Here is a 25,053-nt window from a genome sequence, read left to right as displayed (position 1 = left end):
CATTGCTGTCAAGATACAGCTATGCGCAAAACAGCCCTTTGCTTTTGAGTCCCTCCTCCAGTCCACTAGAGGTCTACAGTTCTTTGGAGGTGTGAGACAGAATCTTCACATTTCCCCTGGTCGTCTAGTTCTCTCATTCTAACATGGACCAAGGACAGCTTAGTAAGTGAAACTAGTAGCATAACTTTCAAATACTTTTATTGGATCTCAGTGATAAGTGAAAGCAGAGTATCAATTCAGGTAACCAAAGGGTTGGCTTTAAATTTTGTCTTCTGTTGAGTATGCCAATATACAATGTAGCTTGGTTCTAAAAGACTTTTATTTCAGGTTGATTATCATTGGTATGATGCACAGGTTATATTAACATCCTTCCCTTTGTGGAAACTAGTTGTGGTTATGAAGAATGAAATCATAATCATGCTAAGGAGAAGCCTAAGTGTGACACACACACAGCACCTCTGCCATGCCTGCCTGTGAGATGATATTCTGAGCCCATGGTGTTCCTGAGTATGTGAGTATAATCAAGGGGAAAAGCTACTTGATTTAAATTAAAGCTTTGGAATTTAAAGCTTAATTTGGGCTCTTGGTTAAAGTTTCCATTTATCAAATGGAAACAGTTGAAAAAGACAGTTGATTTGTTCACGTGTACTCTAATGTTGAAATGAATCCAATCAGTGGTTCCGTAAGTTTATCATGCTAACACTTGGTTTTAGGACTGTGAATTAGAAACAGGGAGTAGTAATTGGAGGTGGGCTGCACCTGTGTAATAGATGGCATTTGAGGTGTGCGTTAGAGAAAAGGTTGATTTTGAGCCAAGAGTAAAGGAGGACACTGTTTCAAACTGAGCAGTCCAGGGGACAGAAGGACTGGAATGGAGTATGTGGAAAGGATCCTAGGAAATTAAGTGATTTACCTGAAGTCTGATAGCAAGGCAGTGGTACAGCTAGGATGAGAAGCCATGTCAGTCCTGGTTTAGTGGTCTTTCCTCTAGACTGTTCCTTCCCACCTCCCTGGCATAGCTTACTGGAGAGATTTGAGGAGAGAAAAGACAGCTGGTTCATTAGGCTGCCTGATTCATAGTGGGTTCAAAGGAATCTCACTGGGTGATTTTCAGGGGTAGGAGAGTGGCTCAGGCAAATCTTACCTCACCAAGTCACCGAACTGCAAGGAAGTCATCGTGTTGATTTATAAAAATAGACAAATATTCAATAATCAGGTGCCTGAGAGGCACCAAGAATCAAGACCTCAATAATAAAACTGGTCAATACTTAGGAGCATTTTCTATGTACAAGGCATAGTTCTAAGTGCTTTACATGAGCATTAATGTACACATAACATTTCATCATCATAACCCCATGATTATTGTTACATTTTGCAGATGCAAAATGAGGCACAGAGAGGTTGTTCCATAGTGGTAGGTAGGACCTAGATCCAAACCCCCTCAGTCTGATTCCAGATGCTACACTTTTAACCACTGTGTTATACTACCTCTTAACAGTCGTGAGTTGTACAAGGTCTGGCCCTCACGCAGCAATACAATCAGCAGCTACAGATAATGCTGGATAGTTGAAACATGGGGGATTGTGGCTGCACAGAGAAATAGGATTTAATAAAGCAGTGGGAATCAGGGGAGAATAAGCAATTAGCCAGAAGAGACCAGCTGGGATGATAAAGAGAGGAATATTTCTAGACAGAAATTTACATTTAGAAATGCCTGAGATAGTAAACTAATGAGGTTTTAGAAGCACTTGAAGTTCAATAGGGGAAAGAAGGTGAGTGAGACTTCTGGTTTCCCATAATAATGGACTGCTATTTTTCTAACTCTCCTGCTGAAAATAGCCAAAACTTCTAGATAAAATATAAGCAACATTTCTTAAAGCATCTAAGAACTGAAAAATCTGTAAAAAAGTTACCAGGCTAAAAGTGAAGGTAAACAAGAATCCAGTGAGAAATGGAGCATAGATGCCTAGAAACCACATTTGATCTAAAGGGAAACCCATATTTGATTGTAGTAAATCAGAACTCACCCTATGTTGAATGGGACAGAAAAAAAAAACCCAGGGCCCAAAATAATAGGTAGATTAATAGAAGATGTTTCCCACAAAAAGCTGGCATGCCAAAGGGCTATACTTTTCGGGATAAAAGAGTGGATCAGAAATAGAATTCTCAGGGATTTGCAGCCTAGAAGCTCAGGAAAACAAGCCTTGAACTTTTTTAGATGACCTTGTACTGTAAGTGCTTCCAGGTGTCTGATAGAAATAAATTACTCTTGAAGGGACTTATTATCTCCCCTCCAGTTTTTTCCACTTTTTTTTCTGCAATGACAAAATTATTTTTTTTAAAAGCACACAAGAAAAGGCACTATAGTGAGAACCAACAGAAATAACAGATTAATAAGAACTGATTCTCAAAAACCAGATACTTGAATTGTAAGATGCTATAAAATGTTCATGGTTACTGTTTTCAAAGAAATAAATTACAAACTTGAAAATTCCCACTGAACAAGAAATGGCAACAAGTGAAATCGGAGTTATTTAAAAAGACCCCCAACTAGAACTTGTAGAAATGAAAAATACAGTAACTGTAAACTCATCAATGGATGACTTTAACACTTTAACAGAAGCTTCAGGGAGAATTTGTGAACTGGAAGATAGGTCAAAAGCAATTAGCCTTGCACATAAATTTAACAATTTAAATGAAAGAGATCAATTTCTCAAAAATCATAAACTACCAAAATTCAATGTATATTAGATTGTCTGAATAGTTCTATAGCTGTTATTGAATTTGTAATTGAAAAGCTTCTGAAAATAAATATCTAGGATGGTTTTACTAAAGAATTCTACCAAACATTTCAAGAAACATTAGCACCATTTTATACCATCTCTTCCAGAAATGGGAAAAGCAGGGAACTCATCCTAATTCATTTTATGAGGCCAATATTATTTTGGTACTAAAACCAGACAGGACAGGGTGAAAAAAGAAAACTACAGTGTGTAAAACTATGAATTTGGCCACAAATTCCTCAATAAAATATTAGCAAATTGAATACAGTACTATATAACAAGAATTACACAGCATGGCCAAGTGGAGTTTATTCCAGATATACAAGGCTGGTTCAACACTTGGAAGTGAATCTGTGTAATCCACATAACAAGAGGCTGAAGAAAAAAATGTATTATCGTATCAATTGATGCAATTGAGAAAAGGCATTTGAAAAAATTCACCATTCATGGTAAAAACTGCCAGTATACCAGGAATAGAGAGGAACTTCAACTTGATAAAGAGCATCTACAAAAACCATACAGCTAACATCAAACTTAATGGTGAGAAACTTAATACTTTCTTCCTAAAATAGGGAACAACTTAAGGATGTTCTCTCTGACTACTCTTATTTAACATAGAACTGGAAGTCCTAGCCAGCACAATATGGAAGAAAAGGAAATAAAAAGCATACAGATTGTAAAGGAAAACATAACCCCCTATTTGTAGATGAAATGATTGTGTAAAAATCCCAAGGTATCTACAAACCATGCGGAATGTAGCAGAGAGACAAAAAGGTGGAGAGAATTGATTGGGAAAAAATTAAGAATTGTTTAATCTGAGTTTCAGAAAGAGGGAGAAAATGACACAGAAGCATAGCTGAAGAAAAACAGATGATGATTTCCCAGAATTGATGTAAGATACCAATCCACAGATATTGGAATCCAGACTTTAAAGCAAGGAACCAAAAAAGAAAAGAAAAGAAAAAAATCGTATCCCTGAGAGTGAAATCACAGAGCCTTGAAAAATGGAGGTAGCCCGAGGCAGAGAAGTAAGCGTGGGGCAAGTGAGAACAAAGTTAACAGCATTGAACTTAATGAAAAAAGTTTATATACATAGTCCTTAACACTTGCAAAGCAGCTACATCAAGTGATTTACTCTTAATTCAGCAATTGTATTAGGTAGGTACTATTATCACCTCCGTTTTACAGATGTAGAAGTTGATACAAGTGAAATTTAGTTACTTGTTCCAAGTGCCGTTTATCGATTAATGGTAACAGTAGAATTTTGAGCAAGGGCAATGGAAGTCATTAAAAAGTTTTAACCAGAGGAGTGGCACTACATGTTTTCCAAAAACAAATCATCCAGGCACCACCGTGGAAAATTGATTAAAGGGAGCTGACGGAGCAAAACAGGAGGCTGTTGCAACAATGTAGCCAAAAACAGGGAGGGCCAGGTAGAATGAAGGCGGCGGCAGGGAAAAGCAGACGGATTTGCGGGCTCTGCCGGAAATGTCCACAGGATTTGGTTTGGATTAAGGGGGTGAAGGAGAAGAGGATACTCAGGTTTCTGACTTGGGCAGTTCGGTGGACAGGGAAAGTCATTCACTGAGGTGACTTTAGAAGTGTGTTTTTGGACACGGTGGACCTGTGGTGTACGTAAAGCCCAACCGGCCGCCCAGGGTAGTAACGCGACTAGGTCCAAGAGGTGAGCCCGGTAACGCTCAGCCCGCTGCCCAGATAGCGGCGCGTGCCTCCGTAAACGCGCGCGCAGGCGCAGTGCTACGCGGGCGCCCCCTGGCGGGCGGCAGCGCGGAGGAACCGTCTTAAGCCGGGCGCTGCCGCCGCCCGCCTCAGCCCAACATGGCGATGCATAACAAGGCGGCGCCGCCGCAGATCCCGGACACCCGGCGGGAGCTGGCAGAGCTCGTGAAGCGGAAGCAGGAGCTGGCGGTGAGGGGCAGGCACCGGGAGCGGCCGGGTGGGGGGCCCCAGGTCGTTACTCCGCGGGCTCAACGGGTCCGGCGGCGGCCGAGGGTCCGGCGGCTTGAGGCCAGGCTGCGCCTTCCGCGGCCTGCCGGCGTCTCGGCTTCCCGGCTGTGCGGATCCGGAGCCCGGAGCCGCGGCCGGGGTGCGGGGCGCGAAGCCGGAGACGGGGAAGAAGACGAGGGGGGCGAGGGGCGTGTGGGAAGGATGGCGCCCGGGGTGCGGGGCGTCTGTGTGGGACCCCTCGGAAGGCGAGTGACCGCGGCCTTGCGGGGAGGCGGGTGAGGGCGGGCGTGTCGGTGATCTTGGAGCGGTGGGGGCGGGCGTGTCGGCGGTCGGTGGGAGACTGGTTCGGGCTCGCCCTCGGGCTTTGAGGGGCTGGGGTCGGAGGCGGGTGCGGGAGGGACACGCAGCCATCCTGGCTGAGCTTTGGAGGATGGAGGGGGCGCGTGTCCTTTTGGGAGCGGAGATCCGTTGAATACGGTTTTAATGTGCAGGGTTGTGATGTGTTTGGGAACGTCGAGGAGGTGACAGGCGAGGGGAGAGGCCTCAGTCTAGAGAATTGTGACAGGCACCCAGAGCCCCATGCACCCAGGGGGGCTAACGCTCCCTCCCCCTGCGTTTTGGCTTAGGCACCGGGGAGGCTTGTCTCACCTGAAGCTGTCCTTCTAGGTTTCCATAGCAACTGGCAGCCCAGGGCCTCCCTTTCTGAGCCTGTCGGGAGGGAAGCGAGTTGGCGCTGGAAGGCTGCTCGTGTTCATTTCACCCTTCCCTCTCCTCGATAGTAGGGCCTTTTTATGCGTGGGCGGAGGGAGGGAGGGCTGCTCACCTTCTGCCTAAGCCGCGGTTCTTGACAAAGGGATTCTATGAACCCTCTGAATTATATGCAAAATTTTGCATGTGTGTACATTTTTCTGGGGACAGACTCTATACATTACATTCTGTTCTCAAAGGGATTTAACAAGACAGGTCTAGACTATCTAGTCCGAAACAGCCTTCCTCTATCTTACATCTCTCCACAAGGGTGGTAATAGTGTTGAACTTGAGTTTTTTAGTATCAAGAGTTCAGTTTGGTCAGACCTAATGTTTTCATTTAAAAGACATTATTTCCTTCTTTTTTTTTTTTTTTATCTCTCAGGAAACACTGGCAAACTTGGAGAGACAGATCTATGCTTTTGAAGGAAGCTACCTAGAAGACACTCAGATGTATGGCAATATTATTCGTGGCTGGGATCGCTATCTGACCAACCAAAAGTGAGCGTCAAAAGCCTGTAGTGTTTGCATTGTACCCCCCCTACCCCCCCATCCCCCCACCCCCCAATATTTGGTAGCAACTTTACAGGGAAATGGTAGTAAAGTCATGGTGTGGAAAGCAGTCTGGGTTTGAACTTGGACTCTGGCTCAGCCTCTGCTCACTGAGTAATCTTGGACAAATCCTTCATCTGTAACATAGGGAAAGTCAAGCTTATCGAACGGGGTTGTGTGAGGCTTTAATAATTCACCGTATGACAGTACCTTGTGTAATAGTACTCTTCCTGTTTTCCACATTTTAATCAGTCATGAGTTCCACCTCACAGTATTTGCCATACCCTGTGTGCCAACTGTACCACAATTTATTTAGGACTGCTATCCTTGAAAACTTAACAAACTTTTTGAAAATCTTCCAGTCTGTAGGAAAATTAAGAGAACAGCACATGTACACTTGCTACCCTTCACCTGTGTTCACCAATTGTTAACATGTTGTCACATGTTAACTTTTTCTTTCCCTCTTTTCTGTATCTCTCCCCTTTAATATGCACATACACAAACCCTTTTCTGTGGTGAAGTTGTTTTTGACATTGTCTTGTAGAATATCCCAATTCTGTATTTCTCTTTTTGTGACCAGGTGAGAGAGCCTTTAAATGCTCTTGGCAAAAGTGTTGCAGAAGTGGTTCGTGTTCTCTTGTTTACCTCTATTTTATCAGGAGGCACATGATGTCATATTGTCCAATTATGGTTGCTGCTAAGTTTGATCATCGGATTTCTCCATTGTAAAAGTTCATTTTTTCTCTTTGCAATTAAGAGTAGTTTGGGAATTTAGTACTTTTAGACATTGTGAATATACTGCTATCCCAAATTTTTATTCAGTAGTTTTAATATCTGTTGTTGATTCTTGTCTGAATCATTTATTGTACTGGAGGTTGGAAAATGGTGATTCTAATTTTACTATTCGTTTTACATTTATTACTGGCATTCTTAAGAGTTTTACCCATTTAATTTTCTTTCTGTTTCATTCTGTCTCTCTTTAGCATTACTACAGGCTCATGGTGTGTTGGGATCTAGTACTGCCACTTTTTTATTATAAAGGTCTATTCTGTTTTTTAGTGTAAATTGATTTATTGAAATATACTCACAGGAAATGCACAGATCATAAATATACAGCTCAGTGATTTTTCACAAAGTGAACGCACTCATCATTATCCTTTTTAATGTTTAGTTTGTTTCAAACGTGGCCAGTGGGAGCCTCCTCAGACTGATTCCTTTGCCCTTTTGACAGGACCCTTTTAGTCTTTGAGCACTTTGCTTTCTGTCCCAATAAGATGTCTCAGACTCACCTTGTCGTTTTCTTGTCCCAGATCTGATATCAGCCATTTCTCTAAGGAACTCTGGTTCTTTAAATTTTTTAAATTGTTTAATCTGAGTTAAACATTTTTAATTGTTATGATTGTTTAATCTGGTAAATAGAAACACTTCATATCACTAGTCTTTGCTGGTTGTTTTTAAAAATATGCATTAAAATAAATACATATGGGAATGGAAATGATTGTGAACCACTAAAGTAATGTTTCACAACTGAGCACCTTCCATATGTTGAAAAACATCATTGTCTATATATAGGCAGTTAGCATGACGGTCACTCTGTTCAAGTGGTGTGGAGGCATTTCTGTATTTAGTAATTTAAAAAAAAAGGTTCCTTTTGTCTGTCCTGGGACATCCTCAGCTTGAGCTATAGACATAGCTCTGTGCTTACAATGAGCTTCTTCTGTGTGTTATAGAAACTCTAATAGCAAAAATGATCGAAGGAACCGGAAGTTTAAGGAAGCTGAGCGGCTCTTCAGTAAATCCTCGGTTACTTCAGCAGCTGTAAGTGAGGTGGGGGGTCTTTTCTGTGGCCCATTGTTGAGCAAGGCCTCAGTTAAATGTCTGTGAGTTTCGTCTTTTCCTTCTGTCTGTGAGTGCTCTCCTGAGGCCTGAGATAATTTTTGTAGTAATTATAGTAATAATTACTGTGGTAGATAATTTTGTGGTTCTTTTTTTTAGGCAGTAAGTGCATTGGCAGGAGTTCAGGACCAGCTCATTGAAAAAAGTAAGCTAATTTTGTTACTTTTTCATCAATTTATTTTTAAACTACCGTAATCCCTGTTCAGACCTCGTATAACTGTGTCCAAATGTGTAAGCAAAGATTGCATCTCCTATACTCTTGCCTTGTCTTTCTAGAAGTTAGGTACCCTTTTGGGTATCCCTAAGCATGTCTTTGCTTTGAGGAAAAAGCTATCATGTCCTTCCTGCCTCTTCCTGCCACACGAAGGTTGACTTTAGCTGCTCAGAGACACAAAGATAGTCTTCGCTTCTGATAAGTCTTAGAGAGTTTTTTAAGTTCAAAATAACCCCAAAACCAAAACCAAGGCTTTATCATGGAAAATTGAGACATAGCTAATAACCCCCACCCCTCTTAGGGAAATCTGATCCTATAAATGAAATGTATCTATGTGTTCTTAAATATACAATGGAGAGTAGATAGTATTTACTTTGTTAAATAATTGTATCAGTCTCTGTAAGTAAGCCACACAGTCTAATTCTCTTCTGAGTTCCAGTGATGGGATATAGATCTGAATGTTTAGCTTTCTGAAGTGGGCTCAGTGTAGCTCTGTTGAATACCCTCCTTGTGTGGAATGCATTGCATTAATTACTTTGAAATACAACCTGCTTTTTTGTAGTGTGTCTGTGTACTTCTTTCAGATGGTATATCTTGTGGGATCCAGTTCTTTTGTTTGCACCAGGGCAATGGTTTGAGGAAGAAGGATTTTGGTAGTTTGGGAATTAGAACTACTTAGTGACTTCCATTATTCTCTCTGTGTTCAGATTTCTAAACTTTTAGCTCTATTGCTAACCTTTGTCCTGAGCTGTAGTCATGCATTTCTAGGAAATTCTAGAAAATGTCTTCTAGATATTTTTACTTTGATATTTAAACTCAGACATTTTGTCTAAAATTAACTGTTCTATTTCCTACAAAACATATCTGCCCAATTTTTCTGTTATAGTACTTCTATTCTCTCTCATTTAAAACTTCACAGGCATCTTTTGACTCCTTTCTGTAAGCTTGGTCAATTGTACCAAGTCCCTTTGATTTCTTTTTCTCTATGTATGTCAGTTAAATCTCATTTCTTTTCAGTTAATGCCACTTCTAGAATGTGGAGCCATTATCTTCTGCTTTTTAGAATAACAAAACTGGTTAAGGAACATTCTGGAACCCACTTTTGACTTGAGATAGAATGATGTCTGACTGCTCAGTTTTTACAAGAGCCTATAATCCTGCACCTGGGAGAGTGGAGAGTTCAGCATTTGACTCTAGTTAACTACCCACATAGAATAGCTGCCCCTTGGCACTTGTCAGGAAAAGATTCTTAAAGCCACTGCTTTCAGAAGCTTGACTGAGACAAACATATTAAAGATTCTCTGAAGCGTATGTACGCTACCCGTTTTCCTAAGATCTTCCCCTGAATTGAGCCACCCCTGTAATGCATTGTATTGGTACTCCTTGATTTTTCCTGCAAAGTTGCATTTGATGAATAATGCTTTGGTCCTATTAAATGTGTCACCGTATTTATTGTGAGAGTATGTTCCAAATGTTATGATCATTACTGCTTTCTCTTTAGGAATAGTGATTTTTCCTGAACAACTGGTTGGTTTTTACCTAAAATCTTGTGATGGATTATTTCTTTGTTATAGGTACTAAAATGTTTAAAACCAGATTTGTGGTTCTCTAGAAAGCATATAGGAATTTACAGCATACATTTTGGGAATGAATCTTAGTACTGCATTCAGCTTATGTAACCCTTCTAATCCTCTTTTGTTCTGCTTATCTCATTTTGAATTTATTTTATTGGATTTCATTATATGAATCTTAGTAAATTACCTTAAATTCTTTTTGGAATAAAGCAAAGTATAGAGAATTGCATCAATAGTGGGAGTTCATTGATTCAAATAGTCAGAGCACCTTTAAAGTAATTCTGTTGTATCTCAGTACCTCCATCATCACCACTTACACTGCTATATTTTAAGATTTTATTTTCATCTCGATTTTCTGCAATAAACTACTATGTGTCGTAAGTATGAATTTCTTTTTTTTGTTTGGCTTGGGGTTTTTTGGCCTTCTGGAAACTGATTTGGTTTTTTTCACCAATTCTGGAAAATTCCCAGCTATTACCTTATCGGATACTGTTTTTACTCCATACTGTCTCTCCTCACCTTTTAGTACTCATATTAAATGTATGTTAAACTTTCCCATTTAATCCCTTATGTGTCTTACTATCTTTTTCATACCTTCTATCCTTTTGCCTCTGCTTTGCCTACCAGTTCACTAATTCTCTTTTCAGTTGGGTCTGACTTGCTGTTTAACCTCCCTTTATTTTTAAATCTTTTATTACTTCTTAATTTCCAGAAATTCCACTTATTTCTAAAATCTGCTATGTAATTTTTCAGTAGTTTTCTCTTTGTCAAACTTGTGTTTTACTTCTTTAAGCAGAATAAGCCTAGTTGTTTTGTAGTCTGTGTTTAATTTTAATCTCTGAAGCCTTTAAGAACCAGTTTCTGTTGTCTGGTGCTTTGACTGGTTATTACTCATAAAGTCTAATTTCCCTTTGTGCTTAGTTATCTTTGTTTACCACTCATTGTACATTGTAATTAAAAGTATTTGTAGAATAATTTGAGGGCTAGGATGCAGGTATTGTCTTCCAGAGAAGACTTTATGTTTGCTTCTGCTAGGTGCTCAGGCCTCTAAACTTAGTTCAAGACTTGAGGGTCCCTGGAATTCCCAGGTTATTTAAACCAAGCTTTACTTCCATGAGAGGAATGGTCTACTTTGCCTTTCACTCTTTTTCCTTATTACAGAATCTCTTCAATGTCTCAGAATTTCTGTATAACAAATCTTTTCAGAGTCACTTCTGTGTTTTTGATCTTTGATGACGATGAAGTAAACATTCTGTTAGAATTTTGAGTTGCATATTCTCGAGGATTTTGGAGTTTTGCACTTCGGTCACTTTTTCCCAAACTATTCTGAAAATTTACCTGAAAAATGCATTACTTTCTGGTTCCTTTGGCTTCTTATATACCTAAATAATAATAATAAAGTGGATTAGGATGGTCCCCAAAGGGGAATTTTATGCAAAGTAGTTTATCATTGAGTATTTTCATAAAAAGAGTAAAGTAAATGAAAAACAGGCAAATTTTATCCACTTTCCTTTAAAGGGTCAGCACAGTCTGTGTGTTTGTTTTACTGGACTTCTGTGAACCCTTCACCAAACCAACTCTCTCTTCAGTGCTCATGTCACTGCAGTGGGTAAGAGGCCAACTGCGTGGAGAGGTTTTCCGCTGTCTCCCTTTCCTCCTCTCAAGCTTTTGTGCTGATTATTGGGATTATTCAGTATCTATTCCTTTCTTTTAATAAGTAGAGCATCTCCTTTGTAGGTTTATTAAATTTAAATAAAATCTGGCATTCTTTATCTTTTATGTCAGAGGCAAGAAACTTAGGTGTCTTTTCATGGTGGCAGCATTGTATGAGTGACCGCCTTGCGGCTGCACTGTGAAGTGATGTGACCCAGCCTTTCTGCTCTCACTCCTCTTCTTCTGCCATGAGCCAAACAAGAAAATTGTTCTTACTTTGTGGTCTTGCTTGTTTAGTCTCGTCTTCCTTGCTCTAGTCCCTCTTGTAAACCACTTCTGGCCTGATAAGCCTAAAACATGGGTTTGTACAGAGAACTTAGTAAATATTTATTGTTTGATGTCACTTCTCTGTTCGGAAATTCTTGATGACTTCACCTTATGACCTGCTAGCAACTGTTCTATTGCAGATAGTCTTTACTATTTGTTTAGAATTTGACTTGCATGTTTGAAGATTTCAAGGATATTGAAGTTTGAACATTTACTATGTTCCAGACACCAAACAAATACTTGCATTATTTTATTAAATCCTTAAAGTTACTCCTTGAAGATAGGTAGAGATTATAATAAGCTCCTTAAAAGTAGGGAACATTGCTGTAGCTCCAGCATCTGACCCAATGCCTTATTCATAAGAATCCCTAGTTTACAGGTGGAGAAACAGGCTCATGTTAAGCAACAAGTCAGCTCTCTTAACCATCACCTCATACTCTCTCTCTTGATAGAAACCCTCAGTCTGACACTGATGACTCCTCTTAGTTTGCTACTCCATTTCACCTCTCATTTCTCAGGCTCTCTGTCTGAGATGTTTGTTTCATTTGTCTTAAATATCCCTTGTGTTTCCTCACCTCTACACTTTCGCTCATACTCTCATTTGTGCTAATTTTGGCTTCTCATTTTTCTCATTTTTTAAGGTCAGGTTTAAATTCTATTCCCTCAGTAAGGCTTTTTCTGAGTAATCCACTCTATCTTCTCTGACTCCCCTGATACTTAATATCCATATCAGTCCTTGGGCTGCTACATCTGTTATTGCCTGGATGTTACCTCTTCAGAGAGGTTACACAGGTAGATTCTCCATTCATAGGGCTTTGATCAATTTATACTGTTTTGTATATGTTTGCACAGGTGCTTAGACACATACACTGCCTTATACAATGTGACTAACTCATTCATTTACTCAATACTTCCGTATCAGCTGGCCCCAAATGAATAAAAAGTTGGTTTTTCTGATCAACGTCTTTTAATAGAATTGTACCATAAAATTTGCTGTATCTAACTTGCTTTTCTTGTCTTCCACCTTTTTAGGTAACCCCTCTCTGTGTTCAGCCCCTACACAGTTAGTCTGTGCCCCTTCTGTCATCCTGTATCTGATGCAAAGTTTTTGTGACTTCATGCTCCACCAGGCTGTTTCCTCCATAGCCAGGGCCTCTGCAATTTGCATATTCAGAGATGACATTTTTTACCTAAATAAAAATAGGACTGGGTATGGGAGAGGAAGGCTGTCCTGACCATACTTCTGCATCTTAGATTCTTCTTTTTATATTTCATTTTATGTTTTTTTAAACTGTGAAAGTAATACATTATCATTATGCTAAATCAAGCTATTCAGAAGTAAATAAGAAAAAGGTCAATTACCACCTGTTCTGCTTCAGTCCCAACTTTGTGAGGTAACCAACAGCTCTGTATGTCCTAACACATCTTTCTGGACACACAAACACACACACACACAGAGTTGGAGTTTTTTTTTTAATAGAGAAATTGGATCTAACTGCATATTACCTGCTTTTTAACTTACTATATCACATATACCCCTGCCAGCTCAGTGCCTACAGAGAGTGGCAGGGTAGAGTAGCGACTGAGAACCCAGACTTCGGAGTCAAACCATCTGAGTTCAAATCCCAACTCTATATATACCTTATGAGCTGTGTGACCTTGGCAGGTTTCTTACTCTCTCTAGCCCTCAGTTCCTTTCTCTATAAAATGGAAATCATAATTGTAGAGGTTTTGTGAGGGCTGTATGTAGTAATTAAAATGTGTAATTAATTTAAAGTGTGTGGAACAGTGCCTGGCTTATAGTAAGGACTGTGTGTGTTACGTGTTGTCATCTTACTTTCTTTTTCAAAGTCTGGTTGTGCCTCCTGATGAATATTCCCACTGTCTCTATTTTCCCCACTCTGAGCAATGTCACAGTAAACTTCCTACACATATCCTTTTTTGTAATGGAATTCTTATTTCTGTATAGTAGTGTCCCAGAAGGGGAATTAATGTGCCAAAGGGTAATTTTCATAAATAAATCCCAATTACTTTCTATGATATAATGAGAAATACATATTTGGTCTTTGTCCCCTTTTCTGGCACACAACTCCTAAAACCCTTGGAATCTCCAGGGAGGTAAGAATAACTCTTCTGTTTGCTAATGCAATGACTGGTAGCTGGGGCCCCTATATAGCTTCAGGATGGGGCTGTTTGCCATAAAAAACAAGCCTAGATTAGAAATTTAGAAATTTTAGCACACCCCTGAAACCTCCAGGTAGGGGAGAGGAGCTGGAGATTGAGTTGATTATCAATGGCCTGTGATGTAATTAATCATGCTTCCATAATGGAGCTTTGATTAAAAACCCCTAAGTGATGGAGTTTCTGTTGGTGAACACAGTGAGGTTCTGGGAGGGCATCCCGAGAAGGCGTGGAGGCCCCACTCCCCTCACCCATACCTTGCTTGTGCGTCTCTTCTATTTGGCTGTTCCTGAGTTGTATCTGTTACAATAGACATTAATAGTAGTGTTTGGGAGTTCTGTGAGCTATTGTAGCTAATTATCAAATCCAGGGATGGGGTTATGGATACCCCTGATGTATAGCTGGCTGGTCAAAAGAATAGGAGGCCTAGGACTTGCAACTGGTGTTTGAAGTGGGGGGCACTTTTGTGGGACTGACACCTGGGAGTCTTTCCTAACTCTGCTATTAGTATCAGTATAGAATTGAATTATTGGTGTCTAGACAATCAGAGAATTGATTGTTGGTGTTGGAAAACACCCTAGACTTTCCAAAAAGAATATTTCTAGTCACATTCCTAAAGTATAGCTTGGGAGGGTCTGTTAAAAATATAATGGGGATAATCACCTCACACCAGTAAGGATCGCCACCATCCAAAAGACAAACAACAAATTTGGCGAGGTTGTGGAGAAAGGGGAACCCTCCTACACTGCTGGTGGGAATGTAAATTAGTTCAACCATTGTGGAAAGCAATATGGAGGTTCCTCAAAAAGCTCAAAAAAGAAATACCATTTGACCCAGGAATTCCACTTCTAGGAATTTACCCTAAGACTACAGCAGCCCAATTTGAAAAAGACAGATGCACCCCTATGTTTATCGCAGCACTATTTACAATAGCCAAGAAATGGAAGCAACTAAGTGTCCATCAGTAGATGAATGGATAAAGAAGATATGGTACATATATACAATAGAATATTATTCAGCCATAAGAAGAAAACAAATCCTACCATTTGCAACAACATGGATGGAGCTAGAGGGTATTCTCAGTGAAATAAGCCAGGCAGAGAAAAACAAGTACCAAATGATTTCACTCATATGTGGAGTATAAGAACAAAGAAAAAAACTGAAGGAACAAAACAGCAGCAGAATCACAGAACCCAAGAATGTACTAATAGTTACCAAAGGAAAAGGGACTGGGGAGGATGGGTGGGAAGGGAGGGATAAGGAGGGGGAAAAAGAAAGGGGGATTACAATTAGCATGTATAATGTGGGGGTGGGGCACGGGGAGGGCTGTGCAACACAGAGAAGACAAGTAGTGATTCTACAGCATCTTACTACACTGATGGACAGTGACTGAAATGGGGTTTGTGGGGGGGATTTGGTAAAGGGGGGAGCCTAGTAAACATAATGTTTCTCATGTAATTGTAGATTAATGATACCAAAATATATATATATATATATATATAATGGGGATATAATAAGGGGAAAAATGATTATGATTACTTTCTAACTCTTTATTAAAGTGAATTTTGAATTTACACAAAGTCAGTAAATAATAAACCTCTATGTGCCCATCACAGTGCCTCAGAACCATCAAAATGTGGTCAGTCTGGCCCTATCCACACCCTACCTACTCTCACTTCCACTACCTGTATTATATTAAAAACCCCAGACATCATACTGTTTTTTCCTGTATATATTTCAGTATATATCTCCAAATGATACGTATGTAGTTTTTTATTGTGGTTAAAAGTACTAAATATGAGATCTACAGATTTTTAAGTGCATAATAATTCAAGTAATGTTATCTTTTGCCACAGTGTTGTACAGCAGATTTCTAGAGATTATTCATATTGCATAACTTAGATTTTATACTCATCAAACAGCAACTCCCCATTCCCCTCTACCCTGGCCCCTGGCAACCACTGTTTTACTCTCTGTTTCTGTGAGTTTGACTGTTTTAGGTACCTTATATAAGTAGAATCATGCAGAGTTTGTTGTTCCTATGACTGGCTTATTCCACTTAGCATAATCTCCTCCAAGTTCATCCATGTTGTAGCACATGAGAGGATTTCCTTATGTTTTAACACTGAGTAATATTCCATTGTATGTGTAGCCCACATTTTCTTTATCCATTCATCCACTGATGGACATTTGGATAAGTATCCAGAAGAAGGATTGCTGGATCACATAGTCTTCTATAAATGATAGGTTCTTAACACTATAATCACTCACCCCCGACCCCCCAAAAAAAACCCCAATGAAAGATGTATGAGTACTGTATTTCTTTCTAATGCTGAATAATAGTCCATTATATGGATATACCACCTTTTATTTATCCATTCATCAGTTGATGGCCATTTGGCTACTATGAATAATACTGCTAAGAATATTCTTGACAAAGGTTGTGTGAATATGTTTCATTCTTGGTTATATACCTTGGAGTAGACTTGCTGGGTCATTTGGTAATTTTGTTTAAACTTTTGCCAAACTGTTTTCCAAGGTGGCTATACTATTTTATATTACCCATCAGCAATGTATGAGGTTCCAATTTCTCCACATCCTCACCAACACTTGTTATTGTTTCTCTTTCTGTTATAGTCATCCTAGTAGGTATGAAGTGGTATCTCACTGTGGTTTTGATTTACATTTCCCTAATGACTAATGATGTTGAACATCTTTTCATATATATACCTCTGGACCATTTGTGCATCATCTTTGGAGAAATGTTCAAATCCTTTGCTGATTTTTTAAACTTTTTAATCTTTTTATTATTGAGTTTTAAGAGTTCTTTGTATATTCCAGATATATGTCCTTATCAGATATATAATTAGGAAATATCTCTTCCATTCTGTGGGTTTTTTTCCTACTTTCTTGGTGAAATCATTTATATATATATAATTTCTCTTTTGTCATGCTTGCTTTTGTGGTCATATTTAAGAAGCCATTTGCTTAATACAATGGATTCTAAGAATTTTACACTTCTAGCTCTTACATTTAGGTCTGTTATACATTTTGAATTAATTGTTGTGTATGGTGTCAGATAGGGGTCCAACTGCATGCTTTTATATGTGGATATCCAGTTGTCCCAGCATTACTTGTTAAAAAGACTGTTTTCCTCATGGAATTGTCTTGCAACCCTTTTTGAAAATCAATTGACTATAAATGTAAGGCTTTAATATCTGGACTTAGAATTCTGTTCTCTTCATCTATATGTATATTCTTGATTGCCAGTACCTCACAGTCTTGGTTACTGTAGTTTTGTGTAGTAAATTTGAAGTTCATTTGTTAATTTTTACATGAAATCAATTTTCCTGAACTTTTTTGAAGGGCAGAGTTGGTCAGTATATTTTTTCTAGTTTCTAGAGATCCCTCTTCTGTTGTTTTCATGAAGGGTTCAAAAATAGGATTTCATGATTTCTGAGATATGGTTCTGTCTGTTTTCTCTGCTTTTATAGGACCTTCTCTTTCTTTCATTTCTTGTATCCATGTGTTGCTCAATTTGAAATCTCTTCCCAGTAATTTATAATACAGACATGAAAAGAAGAAAACTGGGCTCTGTCCTGCTGTCCACATAACCCCTTTTAACAATTTTTAGAAACAGAAAATGTACGTAGTCAGGATCCTTTAGTGATTTGGTGAAGTGAAAGTCTTCCCCTGTCCTATTAAGACTTTTAAGAAATTCTTTTCCGGGGAAAAAAAGTATACATATACCAAAATACATGTGATTATTCCTAAAAATAAATATTTAAACACATTGTTCTTGAACTTGCTTGTTTAGTATGTATAAGGGATGTTTTAAAATTGGGAATATGTGTCAGCTAAAAAGTATTTTAAATAATATTCTTTTAAAATATCTTTTAAAATAATATTCTTAAGACGTCTCAGAATAATTTAGGTAATGGAGCTCCTCTTCTCTTGGGCCCCTTTTCTTGATAGAAAGACAGGATTCCTGTACAATTTGGGGGAAGGAACTGGAGCCAGCTATAGGATGTTTTCCCAAGGTCATCACTCACCTACCAAAGACCTTTCTAATGTTTTTGGTAATGCTTCTTGTATAATTATTAATCTCATTAGTGTATTCTATTTTTAAATAACCTTCACGTGGTGAGTTTATCCTGGTTGTATGGTCCCATCTCCCAGCTGTCCTTAAATCTCTTGCCTCTGGTTACACTGTTTCAGATTACATGTTTTTCAGGAACTCTGGTAACTCTGGTGCTTTAACTATATGTATCTTCTCTGTCAACATACATTTTCCTGTCTGTTAGAATGTATGGTCCTTGAGGATAGGAATTAGCCTTTACCTACATATTAGTGCTCAAAAAATCTTTCCTGGCTGAAGGACAAATTGAGGAGTACTGATGATGGTTCTGGGGACTTGTGTTTATTCCCTCCAGGGGAGCCAGGAAGTGGGACGGAAAGTGATACTTCTCCAGACTTCCACAATCAGGAAAATGAGCCCAGCCAGGAGGACCCTGAGGATCTGGATGGCTCTGTGCAGGGAGTGAAACCTCAGAAGGCTGCTTCTTCTACTTCCTCAGGGAGTCACCACAGCAGCCATAAAAAGCGAAAGAATAAAAACCGGCACAGGTCAGTGGGAGGGCCCCCCTGCCCACTCCCTGCCTAGTTTCCATGACTATTGCTTTGAAGGGACTTCACTAGAATAGAAATTCTTTAGCATTGGTGCAATCTTTCATTGCTGATGGATAGAAATTCCTTTGGTCCAATGGAACGGGCTGTTTTCTCTCTGAGGGAGGATTTGGTGGGCATTAGATTCACCATGAAGGAGGACATCCGTTTCACTGTTTCTAATGTAGAAGAATTTTATTCCATAAAAACTTTAATACAGTGACCTTGGAATCCTTTTAGAAGAGGACAAGGGGAAGTAGAAACAGAATCTGTGTAGTAGTACATGAAAGATGCCTCTAGAACATGATGGGAAGCTGCAAAGTGGGATGAAGTCTTTTGCTCTTCATCCTGACCCCTGCCTACTCATTCCTTTGTGGATGGAGAGAACTGATACGACATGCTGTTTTTTTCCTTTTTAAATGAAAGTTTTTGATTGCTTATCATTTCTCTGTTTTTATGTATCTCTGCAGTATACTGATTTCAGATGTCAGAGGAACAACATATAGTCTATAAGATATGAAAGTTCCATTCTAGATAATGTTTGTCCAGTGTTTTTTTGTTTTTTTGTTTTTACAGTGTATAATGAGATAGGAATGACATCAGTGGACAGAGAGGTCAGGTGTCACCCAGAGAGGATTTTAGCATTCACTCTGCTTGGGGTTTGTATGATAATGCTGGGGCATTTTAACTCAGATAATTGAAACTTACACGACTGCACTCAGAGAGGGTAATGCTTAGTTTGTAGAGTGGGGAATCTTGCCCTGACCTCAAACCTTCTCCTGAAAGGCATGAAAACCAGGTATCCATAGGCCAGCTCTTCTCTGTCGCCTGTCAGGAGCCTACATGCTGAGGAGATGAAAGGGGGCATGCAAAGAATGGGTGAGGTTTCCTGTCCAGTTTGCTTCTGGATTGGATTGCTTTACAAACCCGTGGGACATTCCTTCCTGCACCTAAGGTATTAAAATTGTTGGCTTTGTGGATATGGCACATGGGAGTAACTGCTTTGAGCCTCCCTCCTAGGCTCCTAGGCATCAACTGATTCTTTAAATCTTCTAACAATTTTTCTTTTCTATAGTGGTGGTGGTTTTTAGACTGCAGAAATAGTATTTCCTCTAATTAGTGACTAAGGACTGCTGCCTAATGGTTTTCTGCAAACTAAAGGTCCCCATGCCAGTCTCCTAAGTGCAGTGAGAAATAGCAAAAATTGCTTATCTTTTTTATTTGCATATTTGCAAGGCTATAGGTTATTTGATCACTGTCATAGGCCGCATGCTAGGTTTTCACGAACAATAGAGAACCATACTCTTAAAAATAATCTTTTAAACTGTAAAGGTAATGAAATATCATACTCTGTGTTGCTTTTACTAAATTTACTCTGTCGTTTTAAAGTAATGATTCTTTTCCTATTTCAGAGTGTCTAGAGTAGGGAGAAGATTCTCAGAAATTTCTGGGACATTTTTTCCATACTAATACAGTAGACCCTCTAGATAGCTATTGTTTATTTCAGGTAATTCCTCATTTTCCTTTGTGACATGAACAACTGACTGATAAAAGGGAATTAGCCATTGAACCTTTCTTCTTGCAAGTTTCAGTAGATTTCTATAGGAATACTTCCTACCCTTTCTTCTCCCAGCCCAGTAGCTAACTCCTTCCAGAAAAATACTAGGATTTATAAAGATCTTTGATGTTAGTTATTCCTTTCACAAATGGTGTTTTCTGTTTGGAAAGCAAAATTGTTTTGTCATTCTCCCGGTTTATTATCCGGCTGGGCTTCTCCCTTGGCCTTAGGCATTCACCTGCCCCAAGGGAGCAGAATGGGGCCGATTTGCCGCCTTCCTAGGGTAAACAGGTTCAGTGCACCTGAATGGCACCTTAGTGGCCAGTTAAGATTCTCAGATTCCTGCCATCTTTAGTCAGGAATTGTGTCTGGTCCAAATCCCTTGTCCCTGACGAATATGTCTTAGTGGGTCTGACACATTGGGGATGGGGCTGGTCCCTTTGTACACATTGTAAGGTTGCACCCAATACTTGTTTCCCCACCCAACCCCCCGACCGCCAATATGCCACATCCCATACAGGCAGATAAACTAAGTAGTAAATTATTTCAACAAATGTCTGAGTACATACTATGTGCCAGGAACTGTTTAGTGGTGAGTAAAAGCAAAGTGCAAATAAATCTGGTACTGTAGTAGAAAGGAATAACTTGTGAATTTGTCCTGTTCAGGAATATGAAAGTTTATCAAATAAATTTTAGCATTCATAAGTGATCACAGGGTTCTGAAATTTTACATTTTACAAGGTGTCAGAACATTAAGTCCCAATGTCTTTAAAGAAAAATGTTGAAATAACTTGAAGTTATTCTTAAAGGTTTTTACTACTATACTAAACTCTAGAATTCTTCTAGGTAGTTTGTGAAGCTTTCATTAAACAGGTATAGTCTAATTTGTGAACAAAGTTAAGTTAGGCTGCAAGTTAAATATTTGGTAGTTCCTGGTTTGTACACTTAGTGTGTACTCTTTCCCAGATGACTTAAGTGAAACTGTTGCATAAGGTATACTGAAGTTAAGTCTTCTAGCTTCCCTCTTGCAAACATAGGCTAGGAAGAAAATATGCCATTTTGCATATTATTTTACCACCTATCTACAGTCTGAAAAGCTTTGGAGCCAGCTAAGTTTCTGGTGTCATGCTGCAGGTTAATGTTTGCTTTGGAGGTCTGCCCAGACTACGACCTGTTAGCAGTGCCCCCAAATGGTCTCCTCTCTATACTGTTCCCATCCAGATTCCTGAGGCTTGGGTGCTTATGGATGTCAACTTTCCTTTGTTTTAATAGAGGTGCTGCAGATTTTGGTGTTCCATAGTTCAGGCCCTGACATAAACAGTTAACTGCCATCACCAATTCAGGAAGCAGAGATATATGGCTGTGCAGTTTCTTGAACAAGGCTATCACTGAAGTTTATTCATGGCTTCTAGGATGAGTGCTGTAGAAAATGAGTACCATATTCCTTGGACACACTTAGAACGTAATATTTGAGTTAAAAGTTGTGAAATGTTTTCTTTTAAAAAAATGTATAATGTTTTTATCTTTTAGGGAAACTGTATTATGCTGAGTTATTAGTATTATCTTCAAAGCACCTTTTGTTATATGACTAAACCCTTCTTTCTCTATTTCTATTAATGCTCTATTTATATTTTTCATTATAATTAAATATTTAAAAAGTTCTAACTCTGAATCTGGCCTGCAGGTATCTAGTTTTCTAATGAAATAACTTTTCCTTTCATAGTCTGTTCTTCTGAGATGCCATCCACTGAGGGAAGGGTATCTCCCAACCACAGTCTTTGGTGCTTTGATGTTTGAAACTTTATGGCTTAAGATTCTTAAAGCTGATTTTGTTTCTACAAATCTTACTAGGGTGGCTAATCGACTAATTTATTCAATTAGTGTATTAATTTCTATTGCTTTCTTCCTTTCAAATGCTGCCCCTCAGCCCGTCTGGCATGTTTGATTATGACTTTGAGTAAGTTTGATTTGAATTAGTATCTGTGCTGTGTTGTTTAGTGTGTAGAGACTGTGTAGAGACCAATATGCCTTTTGAGACCTTTCTAACCCATAGTTTATCTGTTTAATTGTAGATATGTATATTAGGTTAGGCTGGGAAGTTTTCTTTAAAAACAGAAAAATGTGATGGAGGTAACATTTTATTTAATAACTTTAGCAAAATTAAGTAAACTTCATTTTGATACATTTTAATTTCTTTAAAAATAGATAACCTTTACTTTAATTCATATTTGAATCGATTTTCTGGCTTTGTTTCATAAGGAGATTAATAGTTTAAGATCTTGAAATTTTGCTTTGGAAAGACTTAAAAATTGAAATTTGTTTAATTTCTTTTGTGTTTCATGTCCAGAAATACAAACTCCTAGTCTCTTTCCTGTTCTTAGTCACTGTGTGTCTCAGTGATTATCAGTGGTATAGTTACAGAGCTAACACAGTAACTTAGAGCATGCCCTCTTAATCGAGCCTCTTTAATATATAATTTTGGAATAATTTCTAAAAAGTATATGGCTTTTGGAACTGCTGTATATTTCTTCTTGAGTCATGTAAGTGTGCCTTGTGGCAAGAGTATCTGCTCATGTTTTTAAATACTAGTTTAATACTATCTGGGTAAACAACTAAATATGACGTAGTCTAATGAAGAATGTGGATTTTACTTAACCAAATAGTTTTTGTTATAGCTTGTATCCTATACAGTAGCTCATTCTTGGACCCTTTTTCTGTAAATTAAAATGCAACTGTCTTTTATCTTTTCTATCACAGGATTGATCTGAAGTTAAACAAAAAACCACGAGCTGTAAGTATCAGCCATATCCTTTCAGAGAGGCTGGTAATTTTGTAGATGATTAGAAGAATGTATTCATTTTCAGAGCTTGAGCTTGATCAGTCCTACTTTGGGGTTGTAACTCTCATTCTAAAGTCTGGAGAATGAGACTGGATATACTTCAGCTGTTTGGTGTTATTTATTTTTTATAGTTTGGAGAGAGAAAGGGGTCACACACTTTTGCTGAAGAAAAATCCCTTTTGATTAAAGAATGAATTGATAATAGCTTTTTTTTTCTGACTGGTGAGCAAAGGAGGTCTAATAAGAGAACAGGTGTTTCAATCCTTTTGTGGACTGGACTCATAAGGTCATTTTCAGATATGCAATATTACCCATTACATTTGAAATAGAATCTTAGCCTACAGAACAATCCCCTAGCAAAGTTGTTGATGAGATTTTTTTTTCTTAGGTTCAGACCAAAACTAATGTTCTGCTGAGAGTAAACTGGGACTTTGTTTTCTCTCTTCAGGACTATTAGAAGACTCATCAGTGCAGAAGCCTCCAGGCCACAGAGCCCTGCTTCCCTCCTCTGACCTCACAAAGACAGGCATCCCTCACCTGAGTCCGTGGCCATCCACCTCTGCTGCCCCAGACCCAGTGCCTGTGACTATGAGTAGTCTGTTCTGGAATGTGGTGACAAGCAAGTCTTTTCTGTAAGACCACATTGGATCATGTACTTTGTGTCATTTTTAGTGACAGACCTGCAGGAAGACCAAGACATGGTTGTAATCCCAGCAAGCTGCTGACTGTGCATTTCTCCCTTCTTGGAATGAATGTCTCCCCCATCCCCAGGCACCACCTTCCTCCGTGATGCTCATCGAGGAATGTTCTCTGGGTTTCTTTTACGCTGAAAGTAGAACACAGGTCACTCTTCAGAGGGAGGCTGTAAATATCTGGCATTCTCTTATTTTGTTTGGTTTTATTATTTTTCTGTTGTTTTTACCATCTTATTTTCTTTTGGGACATTTTGTAATGCCATTATACAGCTCATACCTTCCTGCTGACATCTGATGGTCTGTTTCAGGCAGTTGCCAATATTTTTAACTGAAAATAATGGTTTGCCATAAATAAAATGAGGAACTCGGCTCTTTGTTTTTTTGCAGGGAGAAGGTAAAGAGCATTTATTTAATAATTATACCTATCTTAAATCTTTCTGAGTTGGAAACAGTTTTGAGTTCAGGGAGCAGGAAAAGCTGAATAAGTTTAAACCAGTCCTTTTAGAACAGGTGTTTTTTATTATTTTGTATAAATAAAATTTCACAGGCTTTGACTTCTCATGCTATGCTTTTAAACCTGAGATTGTTTTTTCACTTATTTATTCATATCATGCCTTATGGAAATTTAATTTCTTTTTTTCTCCATCTTTTCTCTCTTTGCTGGTATTTGCTTGATTAAATACTGCTCTGAAAATCACTAAGATGTATAAAAAGACTCAAAATTGTACCCAAAGCTGATAACATACTGAATTCTTGAACAGAATGAAAGAGGATCAACAAGAGCCAGCGATGCCCAACAGATTCCCCCTTCCTTCCAGGCTTTGATGGGCTGAGGAACTTGTTAATTGCTCGAGTTGTTACCTGCCTCTAGAACAGTGGTGATCTACTTTGGCTGTACATTGGAATTATCTGGGAAGCTTATTCAAGAAATAACAATCCCTGGGTTCACCCCCAGAGACACTGGGGGTATAGTCTAATTATTAGGATTTCCTGTCAGAGTCCTGGGATTCAGGTAAGAAGCCAAGATGAGAACCACTGCATCAGGGTCTGGATGGTTTAATGTAAGTCCTGTGCTGGGAGCCAGTCTAAAGGGTAGGATTTGGGGCCTCACCCTTCCTTTGACTCTATTTAGTCATAGTCCTTTACTTATGCCCTTATCTTTGTTAGAAAAAATATGTTCCATTTGTGATAATATTGATAGAGCTAAATGTGGATGGTGTCTTATCAAAACAAGTTACCCTGTCAGATGTGCAAAAGCTTTCACTTTTGTCCTCAAATAAATTTTTTTCTTGACTCTGTGGCTATTTAGATATCTTTGGTAGCAGAACTCCAATGTCAGGATTTTTAAGGAAATAGTTTATTATATTTAGATTGTTCCTTAAGAAAACAAAACTAAACTAA

General features: G+C 38.8%; 1 protein-coding gene across 4 annotated transcripts; it reads left to right on the top strand.

The window, feature by feature from the left end:
• Positions 1-4,544: 4,544 nt before the first annotated feature.
• Positions 4,545-24,945, top strand: MEAF6 (MYST/Esa1 associated factor 6). 4 transcript variants are annotated; one of them, XM_037021319.2, is made up of 8 exons: positions 4,545-4,712; positions 5,884-5,999; positions 7,781-7,868; positions 8,046-8,091; positions 18,329-18,521; positions 19,396-19,515; positions 22,876-22,909; positions 23,406-24,945. In XM_037021319.2, the coding sequence occupies exons 1-8, from the start codon at positions 4,623-4,625 to the stop codon at positions 23,412-23,414; spliced, it is 696 nt and encodes a 231-aa protein (XP_036877214.1). In that variant the 5' UTR covers positions 4,545-4,622; the 3' UTR covers positions 23,415-24,945. The 4 variants fall into 4 exon arrangements, 3 of the variants coding, with proteins under 3 accessions (XP_036877214.1, XP_036877215.1, XP_036877216.1); XM_037021320.2 differs by lacking the exon at positions 19,396-19,515 and adding an exon at positions 22,046-22,075 and having other exon boundaries at positions 4,551-4,712; XR_005062121.2 differs by lacking the exon at positions 23,406-24,945 and having other exon boundaries at positions 4,547-4,712; positions 19,347-19,515; positions 22,876-22,897.
• The last annotated feature ends 108 nt before the right edge of the window (positions 24,946-25,053 follow it).

The sequence above is a fragment of the Manis javanica genome, chromosome 4 (assembly GCF_040802235.1).
Source record: "Manis javanica isolate MJ-LG chromosome 4, MJ_LKY, whole genome shotgun sequence".
NCBI classification, from domain to species: Eukaryota; Metazoa; Chordata; class Mammalia; order Pholidota; family Manidae; genus Manis; species Manis javanica.
This window is presented reverse-complemented; position numbering and strand designations above follow the sequence as displayed.

Excerpts from the sequence above, each read along its gene's own strand:
- MEAF6 (XM_037021319.2), top strand. The coding sequence starts at position 4,623 with ATGGCGATGCATAACAAGGCGGCGCCGCCGCAGATCCCGGACACCCGG. Across the intron at positions 6,000-7,780 it reads CGCTATCTGACCAACCAAAA|AAACTCTAATAGCAAAAATG; the intron begins GTGAGCGTCAAA and ends TGTGTGTTATAG. Across the intron at positions 7,869-8,045 it reads CCTCGGTTACTTCAGCAGCT|GCAGTAAGTGCATTGGCAGG; the intron begins GTAAGTGAGGTG and ends TCTTTTTTTTAG.